The 17,074-nt window shown below is 51.0% G+C and overlaps 9 protein-coding genes across 9 annotated transcripts; 4 read left to right on the top strand and 5 right to left on the bottom strand.

Moving 5' to 3' along the window:
- The first annotated feature begins 174 nt into the window (after positions 1–174).
- On the top strand, positions 175–1,620 carry EDD37DRAFT_164327 (uncharacterized protein). Its single transcript, XM_062809783.1, has one exon. The coding sequence runs from the start codon at positions 407–409 to the stop codon at positions 1,394–1,396; it is 990 nt and encodes a 329-aa protein (XP_062666558.1). The 5' UTR covers positions 175–406; the 3' UTR covers positions 1,397–1,620.
- On the bottom strand, positions 1,404–3,727 carry EDD37DRAFT_674255 (putative penicillin-binding protein; the record flags this gene model as incomplete). The annotated part of the gene is made up of 7 exons (XM_062819503.1): positions 1,404–2,094; positions 2,146–2,361; positions 2,413–2,554; positions 2,616–2,880; positions 2,934–3,083; positions 3,121–3,241; positions 3,293–3,727. 7 exons carry the CDS (start codon positions 3,725–3,727, stop codon positions 1,648–1,650), a joined length of 1,776 nt encoding a protein of 591 aa, XP_062666557.1. The 3' UTR covers positions 1,404–1,647.
- A 1,179-nt stretch (positions 3,728–4,906) lies between these two features.
- EDD37DRAFT_653725 (uncharacterized protein) lies at positions 4,907–6,782 on the bottom strand (the record flags this gene model as incomplete). The annotated part of the gene is made up of 2 exons (XM_062818607.1): positions 4,907–6,638; positions 6,697–6,782. 2 exons carry the CDS (start codon positions 6,780–6,782, stop codon positions 4,907–4,909), a joined length of 1,818 nt encoding a protein of 605 aa, XP_062666556.1.
- A 327-nt stretch (positions 6,783–7,109) lies between these two features.
- On the bottom strand, positions 7,110–8,578 carry EDD37DRAFT_164331 (uncharacterized protein). Its single transcript, XM_062809784.1, has 2 exons — positions 8,011–8,578; positions 7,110–7,963 (listed from the first exon to the last, which is right to left on the bottom strand). Exons 1-2 carry the CDS (start codon positions 8,421–8,423, stop codon positions 7,192–7,194), a joined length of 1,185 nt encoding a protein of 394 aa, XP_062666555.1. The 5' UTR covers positions 8,424–8,578; the 3' UTR covers positions 7,110–7,191.
- Positions 8,579–10,506: 1,928 nt separating this feature from the next.
- EDD37DRAFT_612875 (metal binding domain of Ada-domain-containing protein) lies at positions 10,507–11,157 on the bottom strand (the record flags this gene model as incomplete). Its single annotated transcript, XM_062815403.1, has 1 exon — positions 10,507–11,157. The coding sequence occupies one exon, from the start codon at positions 11,155–11,157 to the stop codon at positions 10,507–10,509; it is 651 nt and encodes a 216-aa protein (XP_062666554.1).
- A 768-nt stretch (positions 11,158–11,925) lies between these two features.
- EDD37DRAFT_164284 (uncharacterized protein) lies at positions 11,926–13,025 on the top strand. The gene has a single exon (XM_062809782.1). It carries the CDS (start codon positions 12,170–12,172, stop codon positions 12,899–12,901), a length of 732 nt encoding a protein of 243 aa, XP_062666553.1. The 5' UTR covers positions 11,926–12,169; the 3' UTR covers positions 12,902–13,025.
- A 234-nt stretch (positions 13,026–13,259) lies between these two features.
- On the top strand, positions 13,260–14,012 carry EDD37DRAFT_612873 (uncharacterized protein; the record flags this gene model as incomplete). The annotated part of the gene is made up of 3 exons (XM_062815402.1): positions 13,260–13,519; positions 13,577–13,737; positions 13,789–14,012. The coding sequence occupies 3 exons, from the start codon at positions 13,260–13,262 to the stop codon at positions 14,010–14,012; spliced, it is 645 nt and encodes a 214-aa protein (XP_062666552.1).
- Positions 14,013–14,299: 287 nt separating this feature from the next.
- Positions 14,300–15,134, top strand: EDD37DRAFT_164263 (uncharacterized protein). The gene has a single exon (XM_062809781.1). It carries the CDS (start codon positions 14,513–14,515, stop codon positions 14,948–14,950), a length of 438 nt encoding a protein of 145 aa, XP_062666551.1. The 5' UTR covers positions 14,300–14,512; the 3' UTR covers positions 14,951–15,134.
- EDD37DRAFT_164256 (serine hydrolase FSH) lies at positions 15,034–16,059 on the bottom strand. Its single transcript, XM_062809780.1, has one exon. The coding sequence runs from the start codon at positions 15,873–15,875 to the stop codon at positions 15,117–15,119; it is 759 nt and encodes a 252-aa protein (XP_062666550.1). The 5' UTR covers positions 15,876–16,059; the 3' UTR covers positions 15,034–15,116.
- Positions 16,060–17,074: the final 1,015 nt, after the last annotated feature.

Genomic DNA, 17,074 nt, shown 5'->3' with positions numbered 1-17,074 from the left:
TCCCCTCTTACATGAGTTTACCTTCGGAATTTCCAGACACATACTCTCGCATCGTCTGCTCTCGTATGATTACAAGCTTGTCCTCCATACCTCTGCACCTCTTGTGACCCCCTGGTCTGCAGTCGGCTTCAGCACCTTTTCACCTGTTGCGGCCAAAGCTACTTGTTCGTGTTGACGCTTGGACGACTCTTGCGAATTGATCCCATTTTGGAGCCTCACAGGCACATATCGTCCCGTTCAATTCCTCTCGCCCAGCATCAGGCCTTTTCAAGCACACCTGCCCAGCACTTTGACGCATTCGCCATATCACCTTCCGACCACAATCCTTCCACCCTCGCAGGGACAGCTGCCTGTTTGCCTGAGTCTGGGCAGATCCCAAGACGATCTTCAGCTTTTTCCCACCAAGATGCCTTCATTCCCCCAGAGCCAAGAAAACAGTGCGTTCCTCGACTCAAATGGCTGGCCCGTCACTACTCCGAACTCTCAATCGCAGGCCGAAACCAACGAAGAGGCGGAAACTAGGGAGAAAGGTCCAGGAGCAATCAACTATCGGGAAGGGCTACAGCCAGAGGTGGCCGACCCTGAGTTCAAGAGGATTGCGCCCGACACATTATGCACATACAGACACGTTATTTATGGAGAGCAGTCACCACTGGCTTTCAGCCACCTCCAATATGACAACAAAAACTTGGAGCAACGCTTCTCTAGAGGAGCTGCACTGACATTGATGTTTTCTTTGACGGAAACCCTGTCCACAGAGTCCAACGCACCATCAATCCTGGATGGTGATACACTCTTTCTCGAGGCCATCCAACAGTCATCCTTCAGTTGCATCGGTCAGTTCCTGGCCGCCACCAAGGCCCTTCTGTTCGAGCGGTCGAGTGACTACGTCGACGGGTCGTCGTTGCAAGAAGATGGACCATGGCAGACATACCGCCCACGGCCAGGAATGAGCAGGGCCGAAGTAATCGCTGCTCTGAAACAACACCACAGTCAAAAAGGGCCTGTCCCTGCGGAGTTGTACAATGCCCCACTGTTTTGCATACTGCGGGCCGTAACTCCACACACACAGTTCCAACATACCAAACGCATCAAGAACTTCGACGAGTCAGTCTGGAGGTCCATAGCGGACCGCGTCATGGTTGCTGCCATCATATGTCGCTCAGAACAGGTACTGTCATTGAGAGAGATAATACTAGGATCAGGAAACCGCAAGTTCGCGAACGCAAAAAGGGTGGGCAAGTACTGGAGCATTGGTGTAGAACTCAAAAATTGGAAGAATAAATGGACCGGTAAGAACCGCCTAGGTTGGTGTTACGGCCGAGCTCGAGAGTACATGCGACTTGAAGATCTCACTGATGGTGAAAATGATGGTGTCGTCGAGGAGAGATTTTGATGTACTCATATCAAGTTACATTGGAACACTATTGCATCGAAGTGCTTTTACCACTGCACAGGTGCACGGATAGGCACGAGCGCACATCCTTCGTTTGTCCATCGTGCACTGAAGCTGGGAGGTACCGCCACGGCAGTTACAAAAATGATTTTCTTGAACAAATTTTCTTGTCTCCATCACAACATTCAGTTTGCTGAAACACGAGTCCCCCATCTCCACGCGCGAACATCGACAAGACCTGAAGGTCCCTGCTATGACTGTCGCAGCATATTCGTCCGCAGTGCTTGCGAGCTAACGCTCTGCACAATCCCATCTTGATCGAACCCGATCACAAAAGCATCAGTCGCCAGATCATTGTAAATCAATTCATCAACTTCGAGCCAATAGTCATTCAACTCGGACCACGGATCTCCCGTCACAGGCTCACCATTCGAGGCCAGAAAGTTGAGATGGTACTTGTAGTACGTCAGACCGTCCGCCTGAGTCTTCAGGTTCGTAGGATAAAGGCGAAAGTCGTTGTAGCTGGCGAGCCACTCGTTTGCCAGAAAGTCCGTACCATTACTGATCCACTGCTGGACAACAACACCCGGTCCGCCGTCCACGCCCAGTGTGATACTGGAGTTACGGTCCGTAGATTTGAACGTGCCGGTGAACGCTACGCGGGCTTGTTCCTTTGCAGCCTGTTCGGCAGCATTGTACTGTTGTTTCGTCAGCACATCATGAATGCAGGGAGTGTGTGGGGAACGCACGAAGATATCAACGAGAGTACCTCTGACTGGAGGGACCTGTCGATTCGGATTATCTCCGGCCGCGAGAACCGTGATGCCGATGTTATAGTCCGGGACCAAACCGAAGTACGTCGAGTATTGACCGATGTCGCCTGATTTGGTATACGTGTCGACAATCCGGCTGGCATTGATGATTGTGTTGATTGGGATTGCAAGCCTGTAGATCTCCCATGGTGCCTAGATACGAAGATCAGTTGTGGTATGAGCGTGGGTGCATTGATGACGTACACCAACAGCAGATTCCCACTGCGAAGTAAATGATGTAGGTTTCATCCATCGTCTTGTGACAATGTCCGATAGCAGGCTGTTGTTGAGAATGGCTCGGCCCCAGGTAATGAGATCTTTTGTAGAGGTATACTGTCCTCCGGCGCTGCATTGACGTTGTTCAGCTTCTCACCAAGGACAGTGTGACAGAGTCGGGTTCGACTTACGGCCCTTGAATACCAATGTCATACGAGAACACTGCGTAACTATCATTTCTTGGAATGACGGCGTCTGCACCAGTGCCAGGAACAGTCGGTGTAGTCGATGTCATGCCCAGCTTGTCGATGAAGACATCACGCTGGCCATCGAAGATCGAGCGTCCGGTTATGTTCTCGTACGCGAGGCCGAGGATGGCGTAGGCGAGGTTCGAATATGTGGGAGTTGTGTACGACTGATACACTGGTGGGTGATTGATTATGCCGTCCAGGAATTCTAGGCCCAATCAGTATGTCATAGCGACGTTACGGAACTTGAGGGTTGCTAACGTGCTCTCGAACAAGGAGGCAGCGTATCGCCATAGGATGTGCACTCTATGATTGTCTCGTTGTTCAAGGGTGGATATCCATCTGGGATGTCGTTTGAGATCGGTGGGCTTTGGAATGAAGGAATAGCCAGGTCGCCGAGGTGGACTCCGACTATGTCAGCAAAGTATGCGAGAAAACTCGAGGAAACGATGTTTACAGTCACGTCCAATGCCAGATATCTGGGAAGCAAGTGCTCCCACGGTGACCTCATTCCAATTTGTGGACAAGAGTGGATTCTTGAAAGACTCCCCAGCCGCGGCGAGTTCGGGCTTTGTTTGTCAATCATCCGGACGGCACTTCGGTGATCAGTGAGGACTCACGACATATTTCGTGATTGGATCTAGGTATATTGAATCTCCAATATCCACTAGCCAAGTATATATCGTCAAGAGCTTTCCCAAGCTTCCAGTCCTGTAGATCGTGTTTGCGGAGAGCTGCCCCTGAGTATATGAGCCGTTAAGCTGGGGCGCCTCGAAATGAAATTCGAATAAAGGTACGTCGCTCGTCAGACTAAATACGGATGCCGAAAATGAGGTTGCTCGATTGTCAAAGGCTCCATAAGTGGTGTTCCCAGTTGCTATTGCTTCCTCGAGTGCCGCTGCTGCTTGAGCACTGGCGTCAATGAAAGCCTGATACGAGCTGTTGCTCGCTGGTTGATACACGGGACCAAGGACAGCAAGATCGATCTTGGGACAGGAGTCGGCCCTGCACATTGAGGCGAAAGACGCCCAGAGGGCCACCTCGGCATACCGCATAGTGGAGAGAATGAAATTGAGTCCGCAGTATCACCCAAAATATGAAGGCGATCAACTCGCCAGGCACAGTGCTATGTGCGTGAGGTCCACCATGTATGTAAGGACATCCAGCGTGTTTATTGCGAGTATTCTGCTTCGTTCATATACGCCCTCAGCCCCGTTGCACGATGCTTGGACGGCGGAAAAAGATTGGACCGCATCTCGTTCAACAGCATGCAGGCGTGACAGCCAGATGGACACAATTCGCATCGCTCGCTTGCCGTATCGGTTATGTTGACAGACAGTCGACGCTATGGTTGTGCTCGCCATAGTCACTTCAACTTGTCATTGGCAGTGACTATTCAGATGCCCCAGTCTGGAGTGGGTTGAGAAACTTGGTAAATCTTGATCAAGCATAGTCGAGGTATCTAGGCGAGGGCGGAAGTCCCAGAGTGGTACTCAGTGACTCTCGCAAAAAGAGCAGGCCAGCTGATGCAAGGTTTATGGAGAGCCGGAGTTGACGTGATCCGATATGTATTAGTCACAGCCAAGTTTGTGCTGTGCGACGACGACCACTTCGAACAGATGGGAGGCCGAACGCACCAGCGGTTGCTCAGCCTTGTGCGCAAAATCATCATCCGAGGTCCTTCATCATGGCGTGTACTTATCAAAGGTACTTCGACCATCTTGAGAATTGCACGGCCCTTAGCCAAGTTCGGCTAACATCGAAGATTGGAGTTCCCACGCCCGGCGGGCAAGACGGAGCTCGACTTTTCAGCCAAGCCTAGCGCTGTGAGTACTATGACTGTGTGATGGCATCGAGGGGTGTTAACAGAGAAGTGTTGTACCGAAGAGGTAAAGAGGTGGACATGAGGCCACCCGTGGACTGATGCGAGTTGTTCTGCCGACGGTCTCGTTCATTTAACCTCGCAATAACCAAGCTTTGCCCCTTTAGGCCTTCCCCGGCTCAAAATCACCCCGCCAATTGCGAGGATCCTGATATGCCCTCCTTAGTCACCATTGATTCTTGGGCTGTCTGGAAAATGATGGACCCAGAGGCCACGCAACCTCCATGGAGGCAGCCTTGCAATTCAAGTAAAATGTTGATCACGAGATCAGGCCACGAGTCATGTGGAGATTGTGCTGAGTTGTACTGTTCCACTGGAGAGACGTCGACCCGGTACCAGAGAGGGTATATCATTACCAAGCCATCCACTTCTCATAACTCGCTTGCTCTTTGCGTATGCAGTCCTCTGTGGTTCGAAATCGAACTCTGGCAAGACGAGCACCGATATGCACCACTTCCACGTCTCTGATCCTGCATTGAGCAGGGATATCATGAGCAGCGTGCACCTGAAAGTCACCATCCTGAGGAGCCTGCCATCTTTGCGTCATATCCTCTTCGAGACTCATCGCCTCGAATGCGAGTCGCCCAGCACTGAAGCTGTCCCAAAGTCCTTCGCGACGGGGATACCGTAGGAGCAGAGCGATGGCTTCTCGACGCAGCTTGGGTGACCGACACTGCATGGCGACGATATATAGCGGTCCAACCACACCTTGGCTAAAGGCAAAGACCGGCCTAGGTTGCTCGCCCTTGGCTGACAGAATTGCGCCAGTATCCCGGACATTGCAATCTTCAGGACTGCTGCCGGCCGACGTACAGTCATTGACCATTCTTCGTTGCGTTGCTTTTGATAACGTGGTGTACAGGTCTTTATCGGTGCACCCAAGTATCTGGCGACACAAATTGACCATGGTCTCAAAGCTTGACTCGAAGCAATCCCAGACCAAATCGCCATACTCGGACGACAGTCTGAATATTGCCAGGTACATGTCTAGAAGACAATGATGCACCTGCAACACCAAGACGGTCTTCTGATCTCGGTCGCTCACTGGACTGTGTCGAGACAGAAACTTGTCCATAGCCGCTTTGCCATTAGCGCTCCTATCCACAAGGATTCGGTATCCGTCTGCGCTCGATCTTCGAGGTCGTGCTCCGGCAAGGACCCATTCAGCTTCCACGTCGGATTCTTGGACAAAGCATTGCATGTCGCTCAGGAGACAGTCAAAGAAGGATCGCACCTCAACAAGAGAACGGAAAGTCAAAGTGTCGTTCGTGCACATTGGTTGTTGCACACGAATCTGCGTAGCCAGTGGCGGTAGTCTCTCATCACATATCAAAGTTCGTGCTTGGTTTTCGAGGGTGGTAAAAGCGGACACAAACGACTCCATCAGCTCATCATACAATGTGGCTGATGTTCCCGAGGTTCTCGTTGAGCGTTCCAGGCTTTCGAGTAATTTTAGTCCGTTGCGGAAGTGCATGAGACTCTGAGTCTGATGTCCTTGAAGGGTGGAATAGCAGGTAAAGAGGATGCACGTCATGAGCATTGATACTTTATGAATTGGTTCATCCTGACGGCCAGCGTTGGCAGACAGCGCCTTGATGGCTCGATTACATTGGCGCAGGGCGAATTGTACCTGAGCGTCTGACGTATCGTCGGGCACAACAGTCTGGTAACCATGAGAGAAGACCTGATGAAGAGCCCCAAGACCGGTGACCGCATACCGTACAGCTGGTTGGGTCATGGACATGCGAAGGACTGAGACATGCCAGAAATCTTCATCGACGCGAAACAAAGCTGTCAGATCTGGCACGGAATATGAGCGAAAAAAGTCGAAAGCCTGTCCTTCGACTTTGCTGTCAAAGACAAGTAGTTGCGGGTAGGCCAATATCTCTTGGGAACTTTTCGAGGTCTGTGAATGGTCTGCTTCCACCGCCAAGGGCGTCCAAGAGTGCTGCCATGAGTGATCCTGCCATGAAAGTCCTGTCTCCTGTTGGTTCTGGTCGTCTGTGTAGCCACCGCATTTCCGGGCAGACGAGGCACACCTCACACAAGTAGGCTTGGCTTCATCGCATTTGATACGGCGAGTCCTTGAGAATGAATGTCAGCCTCAACGAGGTGAAATGAGTAATAACAAAAGGGACGTACCTGCAAGTGACACACCCAGTCTTGACCTTAGGCTTCCACGCTTTTTGACGGGGCTTGCCATGGGCTTTGCCGCCCAATTGAGTCATCTCTCAGATACGTCGTTGCATTTGAGCTTGATGAGAGTCGCTGTTGGACATACACCGCAATCCTGTCGAAGAAGTAGGCTGCAGCAGTGAAATTAAGCCTCGAAATCTGAAAGAAAGGTAGGAAGATGGTGAAACAAGGTAGGAGCGAAGATCTTACAAATCTACGTCCTAGCGAGATCGACCCGTTGACACGGGAAGATTTGGCTGGAGGCCTAATTTATGAGTAATAAACTAGGCAGTCCCTAGACTACAGTACTTAGTGGTGATCTTACCCCAGACGACCCCGCTAATGACACAACTGAAGCACCCATCATCGCCGTGGTCAATATGATCTACGTCTAGCTGAAAATAAATATAAGCATCGTCGCTCCCGAAATATATAGTCTAAATGGTATCATTTTCGTGGTACTCATGATTCGGGACTACTCCAAAACTCTGACGTGTCGGTCGGAGGGTCCCAGTATTTCGTCCCCTGTCGTTCAAGGTAGTATTCGCGTGCTTCATGCCAGAAGCGCTCGCATCTCTCTTCATGCTCAGCCCCTGGCACAAGGAATGAGGACAACATAGACTGTACCGACTCCCAAGTCTCTTCAAATACGAAGTTGCACGAACTGCTCATTTGTGCCCGATACCATTCGTCTAAAGACGTCTCGGACGCGGCGGCACCACCAAGTATTGTCGCCCAAGCGTAGTCCTCGGGGCATTTGCTCGTATATCCCAGCATAGAAGCCTCATCCAATGCCAGCATGAGCTTCTCTGCCAATCTGCGATGTATGTCGAGGTACCGTGGCTTGGGATGGATAGTTTCCACCAAGAAGATGAGCATAGCATATCGGCAGACTCGATAGCGGCAGTCATTCGATGGAAGTGGTCGCTGAAGGTTCCACTGTATCGACCGTCGCGCTCCAATAGTCTGCAGGAGGTCTGGACCATTGACCCTGTTTCGGCGGAAACAGTCGTATGTGACCAGCAGTTTTCGAGTGTCGGCGACAGTTTGGGAGAGGTGTTCCTTGCCTTCGGCTCCTTCCAGAAGTGCAAATTTGCGTGCACTCACTACTTTGTGACGCTGCCAGCCTTCATCGTCCCATTTCTGTTGGCAAGACTTGAGATAATAGGAAGCAGGGTGTAGCAATCCGACACGCGGTGGTTCCTGGGCAAGAAGCGACTCGTTCAGTGCAGCCCTGTCACATGGTTAACAAGTTTTCCGAGACAATCTCACTCCACTCACGATTCGACGGCTTCTGCCAGGCCATGCATTTGAAGTGACTGCAAGCCACCAAGCTGTTTCAACATATTGTATAGCATGTCCAAATGCTTCGGCTGCCATCTCATGCTGGTGTAGAATTCGTTGTCCTTAACCTGACGCAAGGGCGAATCCATGAGCTTCTTGGGAGCCACCAGCGTATCACCCTTGTCATGGATAGCCAAGAGAATGATGGACAAGAGCACTTCCTCTGTGACGACCCCTTGACATCGTTGAAGCTCATCCCTGAGACTGCTAATAGCTTGCGTCTTGTAGGACATGCGAAGTGCCACACTGTCTTTGCTGACGTTGTTATTCCGTTGGAGAAATGCATAGTGACATGCGCCGGCAAAGATGATAGAATAGAAGGCGACAGGACTCTTCATCGCCGAATGCATAATAGCATTTTGGGTTTTATTGACATCTTTTCGTGAAGGGGCATATAGTGCCCATTGGTACCTGATGGCTATGATGTACGTCAGCGGAATGGTTGGCAAGCTGACGTCTTACAGGCCTTGCAAAATTTGGATGACAGAGTGCTTGTCCGGGAAATCTTACCGTGATCGAGCATCTCCTGGACGAAGGCCGGAAGATGTTCGCTCTGAAGCGTGTTGAACGGATCCAGACGCCATTTTCCCAGGATGTCGGGATGATTGGGTAAAGCGATCTCAGTAGGGGAAGACGTCGGAGTAATAAGTGTGCCTTGTGCTATAGTAGAGAGCTGCAGGGCTTTTTCAGCTGAGGCGTTGCTTCTTTTGGCATTGCTGTTACTAGGATTGGCGGCCCGACGAGGAACCTGGACCTTGGACAGCCGCCTCTTTCTGTGATATTCTCGCGCCGCATGTTTCTGCCGTGATTCGGCGCTGGGCTGCGCGGGGTTTTGATTCCTGTAGGGGATGTAAAGCAATTCGGTGGACGTCATTTCGGCTGTCTCTCATGGTCCATGGCAGCAATTGTCTCGAGGCTGTGCATGAGGTTAGTGGGAAAAGAATATTGAGGTTGCAGATGGGGAAAGGTAATCACCAGGAGGTGGTTGCCCGCTGCCTAAGCCATGACTTTTGAACCTGCATGGGCCGAATTCTCGACCGACCCCACAGACGCCTTCTCACCCACGGCCCCTCGTCGGCATGTGGCACATTGAGACACTGGCGGTTGGGTTGTGATAAAAAATCGTCATGGATGATGAGACACGGCGCTGCACAGACCTCACAAGAAGCCCTTCGAAAACTGCTCAGTGATTGTGGCCGCCTGTGACTGCCTGATAAGAGAAAGTTTGCATAATAAGAGTGCAGTGGTAAGAACTTTCTCTGATGGCACAAATAAGGTGATGAGATTTGGAGAGAGCCGAACTCGAGGTGTCTGGAGGAGGAGTTTTGACTCGTTGACACTCCGGAGCCCCAGGCCCAATAACGACTCTCCAATGTCTCCATATCCCAATCACGCACCTAAGTGACCCTAGGCGCGCCGCTAAACCCTCCAGGTGTCAAGCTAAGGCAGATAGGGCTGACCATGCCAGGCATCACAATCTTTTGTCAGGCTTCAACCTCGTGTTCTGGTCAGAGAACCCCTGTCAAACAGTCTGTCGGAATTACCCTCAGGCTCTTCAGCAGCTAGCCACGACTCACTCCCTATCTTACTCTCTATCGTACCATGTGCAATGAGTAAGTCGAGTGAGCCACTGAGATCGCGCGATTCCCATGAGCGTTGTTGGTGTAGATAGAACGCAGAAACAGATCACCTATCTATCTGTACAGCGGAACTGCATCCATCTGTTTTCGTACGCTCAAACAGACATTAGAACACCCATGGCTTACTTTTTCCAGGTCCAAGTGCTTCTTCAAAAGGCTTGTGACATGAAGCAGAATGATCTCAGCTCTTGGATAGTGAACACGCTGATAAAGACCTGACAAACGCTTTTCACTCTCATCAGAGACCTAGGAACCATCTTCATCTCCCAGGTTAAGTTTCAGGGTCCCATCAGACAAGCTAACTTAAGTCAGGCTTATCGGCACGATAACGCTTATCGCAAAAGTCCTCCGCCGGCAAACGGGATCTTCAAAGCACCCCACATTATCTAAGCACAGGGCGAGTGTGGAAACAAGTCGAAAAGACCTCGAAGGGGATCGGTATCACATGAGGCTCACACCATGAGTGGTTTCCGCAATCTGCGCAACATCCTGTTCATGATCTCGCGCAAATGATGATAAGACCGCCCTGAAGAAACACGCAAAGGGCTGCGAGCGCTCGGACGATGAAGGAAGAGAGATCAGAGGGGACCGCCAGATCAAAAGCAAGTACTTTACGTTCATTGATCTTGAATGAGACACTGAATGTTTATCGTCGAGGCCGATAAAAACGCCCGCAGCTGTCTACTTTCGACATGTATCCACACCTAGAACTCTCCATTGACGACCAACCAGCAGTGGTGCCTCCTTGCCCGGCTATTCTATTTATCCCTCCAGTGTGGCGTATGTTGGAGCTTCAGTAGAGCTCAGGGAACAGATCTCTCAACACACTATCAACGTCCGGATCGTCGTACTGCGTTGGGAAATCCTGTAAGGTGCTTGGCAGACCCAATCGGTGTATCTCGGTTTCATCCGGATAACTCCTGTCAGAGGCCATACTCGAATGGCTGCTGGATTCTCTTCGGTCCCTCGCAGCCTCATTGCGCGCAGAAGTCTCGGCTGCTTCTGTTTCCATCGTGTTGATGATCGAATTGGCCATGGCCCTTGGTGACATGCGATTGATCTTGGTGAAGACTCGCTGTAGGTGCCACTTGCTCAGACCGACTCGGCTGGACAACTCTTTCAAGGTGACTTTCTCGCCACGTGCAGCCCCTTCCCTGACGTGGTTTACTGCCTCTCGAATCTTGGCCAACACAGGCTCTCTGTCGTAATCAGGCGGAGCATTTGGCTTGCATCTCTTGCACGCCCGAAAGCCTGCTTCTTCTGCTTGGGGAATGTCTTCGTAGAAGGCGACGTTGGCTCGTCGGGCTAGTCGGGCTTTGCAGTCTGGTCGGCAGTAGACTCCTGTGGTCTTAACAGCATAGATGAATGAGCCCACAGCACTACTGTCTCGTGTGCGGACAGCCGTCCACCGCGCCTCCGGGGTTGAGAAAGGTTGGCTAGACATAATCAGCACATAGGTCGCAGACATCTTTCCAGGCATATATAGGGGAGATCCAAGGTTGAATCCCCTACCATCCGAGAGGATTCCACACTAGCGCTTTTTCATTCTAACCATCTTGAAGTCTTGTTGGCTTCGCTCTTTTCGACCCAGAATGAAGGAGAGGAATGCTTACCTGTGCTTGTTAGCCCGTCAAGCTCATGGATCTGGAACTAGATACGCCCCTTCAACACGTCGTATAGTGGGAGAAAGAACTACCACATATTCACAACACGATATACCAGCGTACATTGCTTGAGGTGTGCTATGCCCGACTTCATGGCAAAGTCGTTTCCTGACTGGCCACTTACTCAGCAATAGGGGCCAGCCTCAGGATAGCATACTGCAAGGCCGATGAAGGTTGACGGTAAAATGCTGCGGACTTTCGCCGAGAGCAAGATATTGTAATTCAACGCCCCTCAGCCCCATTTGAGATCGAGAGATGATCGTAGGATATTTCTTTGTGGTAAAGCGCATAACAAGCAGCCCCATATCATGTTAGTCATGCAAAGCTATTCGCCATAACTCAGAGCATGGTGGAAAGACACTGTAACTGGAGAGCGAGGTTGAAGTAGATATCCCCGGAGGCCGAACAGCCACTGACGACGGAAGATCGGATCCAGCTTCGGGTTGCTCTCAAACTGACCAATGATAACAAGCGACGGCTTGCTGCTTGGGGATTAGGCCGCAGAATATGCACATATAGGGCAGCCGGCTGAATCGTCAGAGCATGAGAACCCAATATGCTTCAAATTTGCCGTCGGGAGTCTTTGAACAGAGTTGATACCTGTGTTGTCTGCGGGTTAGAGTATTCGCGCCGGTAGCTCGCCTGTATGCTGTCGAATTCCAATTACCAGGGCTATAAGAGATCCTTCTTCGCCATGAGCTGTCATGTCGGTGGCACTCAACCATTCGAGCATCAACTTTCACTGTGACAAATCCTTTCGATTGCCGACGAAGAACAAGCAAACCTATCACAATGTCTCATCAAGAAATCTCACCGGCAATCTTGTACTGGGGTACACCTGTCACCTTGATCAGCACCACCAACTCAGATGGTTCGGCAAATATCGGTCCCATGTCCTCAGTCTTCTGGCTCGGTCATGGCTGCATGCTCGGCTTGGATGCATCATCCCAAACGACGCAAAATCTGCTACGCACAGGGCAGTGTGTGCTTAATCTAGCCTCGGACAACCAGATTGACGCGGTCAACGCGCTCGCTCGTACTACGGGCACGGATCCAGTCCCTGCTGGCAAAGCACCCCGGGGGTACACCTTCGTCAAGGATAAATTCGGGCGTGCAGGGTTGACGCCGGTCCCATCCAAGCATGTTGCTTGCCCTGGAATCAAGGAATGCCCTGTAATCATGGAAGCTGAGCTCGTTGTGTCGCACAAGATGTATCGAGGTAGGGCGGTCGAGGGACTGGTACTCGCGATCGAGGTCAGGATACTGAGGGTCAGCATTCATGAGGAGCTCAGATTAGCTGGATATCGTAATCGGATCGACGCCGACAAGTGGAAACCGATGATCATGATGTTTTGCGACTTTTATGGCTTGAAGCCTGGGAAGCTCGTACACTCCAAATTGGCGGAGTGCGAAGAAGAGATGTATAGGGGACTGACGGGGACTACTGGTGAACTTGAAGATGATGTTATTGATAATGACGAGGCCGAGCATGTCATTGGCCTCGTAGCTTCCAACAATCAATAGCGAATGTCAAACACAGGGACGAGATGTTGGTCCAGGGCCCGAGTCCATGGCAGCTCGACCGCTCATGTCCCAGTCCATCAAATCCAGGCTTTGTCTTGCCGAGTGGACGATTGTGCTGCGCAAAGTGAAAATGTAGACAGGAATACAAAGAATCGGCGTCATATTCTGAAGAATTTATTCTGAAATGCGGCCTCATACATTTGCGGGGTTCTCCGCCATGTTGCACCATTGTATGGAGCAAATGGAGCACGAAATATGTCGCGATGACTCACCAATTTTTTGCAACGACAATGTGGCGGCATAAACGTGGAAATTTGGTTTTCGATCCGGATACCAGGGACAAGCGTCAGTGGGAGCAATGGCGGCCAAAGTGACTGTTCCATATGCCAGAGTCACAAAGGTGGAAGAACTGAAAAATTTTGCCCAGGTCATCGCGGCCGCATTCTCCAATGATGCTCTGAACCGGTTCATATTTCTCGGTCGCGAGTCCAGGCCAGATCATCCGAAGCTCAAAGAATGGGAGAAGAGAGTCCAGTATTGGTTGCCCGTTGTCCAGAGTCGTTTCGAGACTGGAGCAATATTAATTCAAACCTGTGACTGGGCGGCCGTTGCATTATGGTAGGCAGCATTATCAACTTTGCCAAAATCAAACTCGTGCTGACCAGCGAACTCCAGGCTACCACCTGGGATAGAGAAACCGAAGCCCGCGGCAAACGCACCAGAGGGCTCGGTAGAGTACAGGAGGAAGGTCGATGAACTGAGGAAGAAACACTTGGGCGACAGACCGCATTGGAACCTGAATCTAATAGGAAGGGCGCCTGATCGGCAGGACAAAGGTACCAGTTCTTGTGTGACTCTGTTGCAATAGCTGACTTAAACCTCTACAGGTGCTGTTCGAGGTTTGATCGAGGCTTACTTGGAGAAGGCTAGAGAAGACAATTTGCCTGCATGGCTGGAGGCGACGAATACTCATGCGAGAGATGTCTACTCGCATTTTGGGTTCAAAGTGGTGGACGATTTCAGGATAGGTGTAGGGATTGTCAATGGCCAGGGGTGGGTTGAGCCCGCCGGCGAAGGCGTGTTGATGTACGCGATGATCGCGGGACTGTAACCACTGCTGCTTTCGTGTGAAGCACTTCATCGTAAAAGTGTTCAAGCTTCGTTGAAGCGAACGTAATATGGTCATTGAGGCTGAAATCTGCAGTGGGCATTAACAATAAGGGGATCTCCATGGTGGTCGCCGAGAGACCTAAGCTTAAGCCAAACAGCCGCACGGGCCTCTCCTTAAAACCGGCTCCTTACCTGTCAACGAATAATGCAGGTCCCTAGCCTCACTAGCCTCATGTTGGCTTATGGCTTATGCAGATTCCCCATTAGGATCTCGCAACTATTCGAATGCATGATCAACAAACCCCACACTCATACATCCATCTTGAGATATGGCTTAAGACCCTGAGGAGGACTTTAAGGTCTATATAAGTCGCAGATAGTACCTGCTGAGAGGTCTTGAGCACCTATGGTCAGGAGGCAAGCTTTCATAGTATCACAAACCCAACAAACTCGTTTCTGAAAAGCACCAGTGACAAAGTATCATTGCACCACCAAACCACTATGTCGGCCATCGAAATCCATGTTACCGATCTCGCGGTCGCCGCCAAATCGATCCCAGAGAATACGCCCGTCGTGATGGTCAATTTGATCCGGTTCAAGACGGAGACCACCTACCCCAAGCACTCGGATCATTCTCCAACCAGTGGCAAAGAAGCCTACCTTGGACGTTATGTTCCAGCATGGGGTGCCATTTCTGCATCAGTGGCAGGCTCAGACGACGCGGTAAAGCCTTTGTTCCTGGGCACGCCACACGCAAGCCTTCTTGCTGGTCCATTTGGTAAAGAGATGTGGGACCTCGTGAGAGTGATCGCATACCCAAATTTTGAAGCTTTTAAGAAGGTGCTGGAAAGCAAGCAGTACGAAGACACTGCTTTGCCTCACCGGCTGGCATCGATTGAGGATTGGAGGCTGTATGCGACAACTCAGTGGACGCTGTAGACCCAGGGATATTGACCCGGTGAATGTGACCTCGGACAAGGTTGGGATATTGAGCATCCGCAAGAAGCAGCTCCTCGCTTTCGCAGATTTCCCTGATTGAATAGGGGAGCGCTGGCCACGAGATAGCAGTGGCTTGGTCGCAATTTTTTGTAGAACTTTGCTCATCTCATACTCCATATTCATTTGCCAGTTCCACCCAAGCATCAACGACCCTGTCGACGTCGCTCTTCTTGATGGGTATGCGATGAGGCCCATCCCATTCAATCAGCGTAGCTGTGCCTGGGGCACAGTAATCCTCAACCATTATCTTGTGTAAATGTAGCCCCTCGTCTTTCAGGCCATGAACATGCAATGTTGGGATTTTGAGTTTCATATCTGGTCGTTCGAAAATGCTTTCCAAATCTGCAGCATCTGCTAGTCCTCCAGCTGATTGCATCCATGGAAGTTGTTCGGACTCTTCGTTGAGACTGACCATTGGGGCTCGTCCAGCTAGAATAACAGCGTACCTCCATGGCCCAGTCTTTCCCTGGAGTTGCTGCTCGTACAACAAACTGGCGGCGAGCTTTGCGCCCTGACTGAAACCAAGAACTCCGACCCACTCTCCCGTTCCTTCGTCGCTCTCCATGCACCGCTCAATTGTGTATTCGAGCTCGTAAGAACAGGCGGCTGGGTCGATTTCTGGGTGAGAATCAAGCCACCGAAACCATCTGCGAAAGGGCCCCCAATCTGAATATACTGGATGGACTCCGACACCTTCGTCACAGAAGAAGGGAGCGTCAACGAACACAAAGCGGTAACGATCTCGGAGTTTCTCGTGATTCAAGAATGCCCGAAATTGAGCTTTGAAGATAGCCGCATTGACACCACCTCCATGCAGACACAGTATTCTTGGTAGATTCAATGTGGGATCAGGCGTAGAAGCCATAATATACGATGAAATCAGGAACGGACGCTGTACACCGGTGCAGATCCCAACGTAGGTGGGTTGCTTGCGACTTGACTCCTAACCCATCAGACGCCGTATCAGAGGGGCAGATAATGTATCAGACCAAATAAAGCAGGGAGAAGGTGTTCATATTCTTAAATATGTGGCCTTAGGGTATCAAGATCTTTCGGTGATTATCTACTGTAGGTATCAACCCCATTGAGGCTCCGAGGTTGACAAAGCCTAAAAATAGCGCTTGGAGAAGAACCCCGAGCCCGCTGGCTGACAACCGCATCCCCTTTTACAACCCATCTTCACCTTTATCAACACCAAGGCCACCTCGCCGCAGTCTCGAAGCACGTGCTGCATGATTGTTTGACGGACAGTTTTTCTCAGTGAAACTGTGTATTCTGCACATTGAAGCTGAAGGCACAGAGTCTCACTCCCCATTAGGCGCTGGGTTGACTGAGCCAACTACCATCCTCCCCGTAGCCTCCGAGTTAGGAGCACGCTGGCAAATATCTGAGATGGACCTGATACAAAAAGACAACGAGTAGGAGATATACGAGACTCTGGGGACAAGGATATGTCGCGCGAGGGGTTTCGGGAGCGTGCGACAAGTTCAACTTGTAATCCAATCAGTCTGCAATCTTGAACGTACGACCCAGAATATGATCCGCGGGACACATGGACGAGGCTAGGGAGGCCTCACCAGTCCGGTAGATGGTATTTTGACCGCATGGTAGGTGATGGTAGTGGTGAGCGCAGTTGACTGCCTCTTGGCGAAAGTTTCGCACCTGCTGTGAAATGAAGAACACACTGAGTATACGCACGCTTCAATTGACCTTACTTTCGCCTCATCGTTTCTGCTTGCTGGTTGCACGATAACTCCCTATCCGCGGCACGATGCCTGCCAGGTACTGCTGGTCTTGCGACAAGTGGTTCCGAAGAAGCCCTCCTGTAAGGAAGTGCCCTAGTTGCAAAGGAACAACCCAAGCACAGGATCGGTTGTCGCTCGCACACATTGAACCCGGTCGCCACGGCCCCCGCTCTATCAAACACCAGAAATTTGTGCCACCGTATTGTCTGCGGCATCACACATTCGGGCATTGGGAAGGAGAAGGATGTACACAACCTGGGGCCAAGAGAAACTTCGTGGTTCCATCATTGAAGCTGCATTGGAAGATACCGGATGAGGT

This window comes from Exophiala viscosa (assembly GCF_022695815.1).
Source record: "Exophiala viscosa unplaced genomic scaffold EDD37scaffold_12, whole genome shotgun sequence".
In the NCBI taxonomy this organism is placed as follows: Eukaryota; Fungi; Ascomycota; class Eurotiomycetes; order Chaetothyriales; family Herpotrichiellaceae; genus Exophiala; species Exophiala viscosa.
The sequence above is the reverse complement of the archived record's forward strand: the minus strand, read 5'-3'. Positions and strand labels throughout refer to the sequence as shown.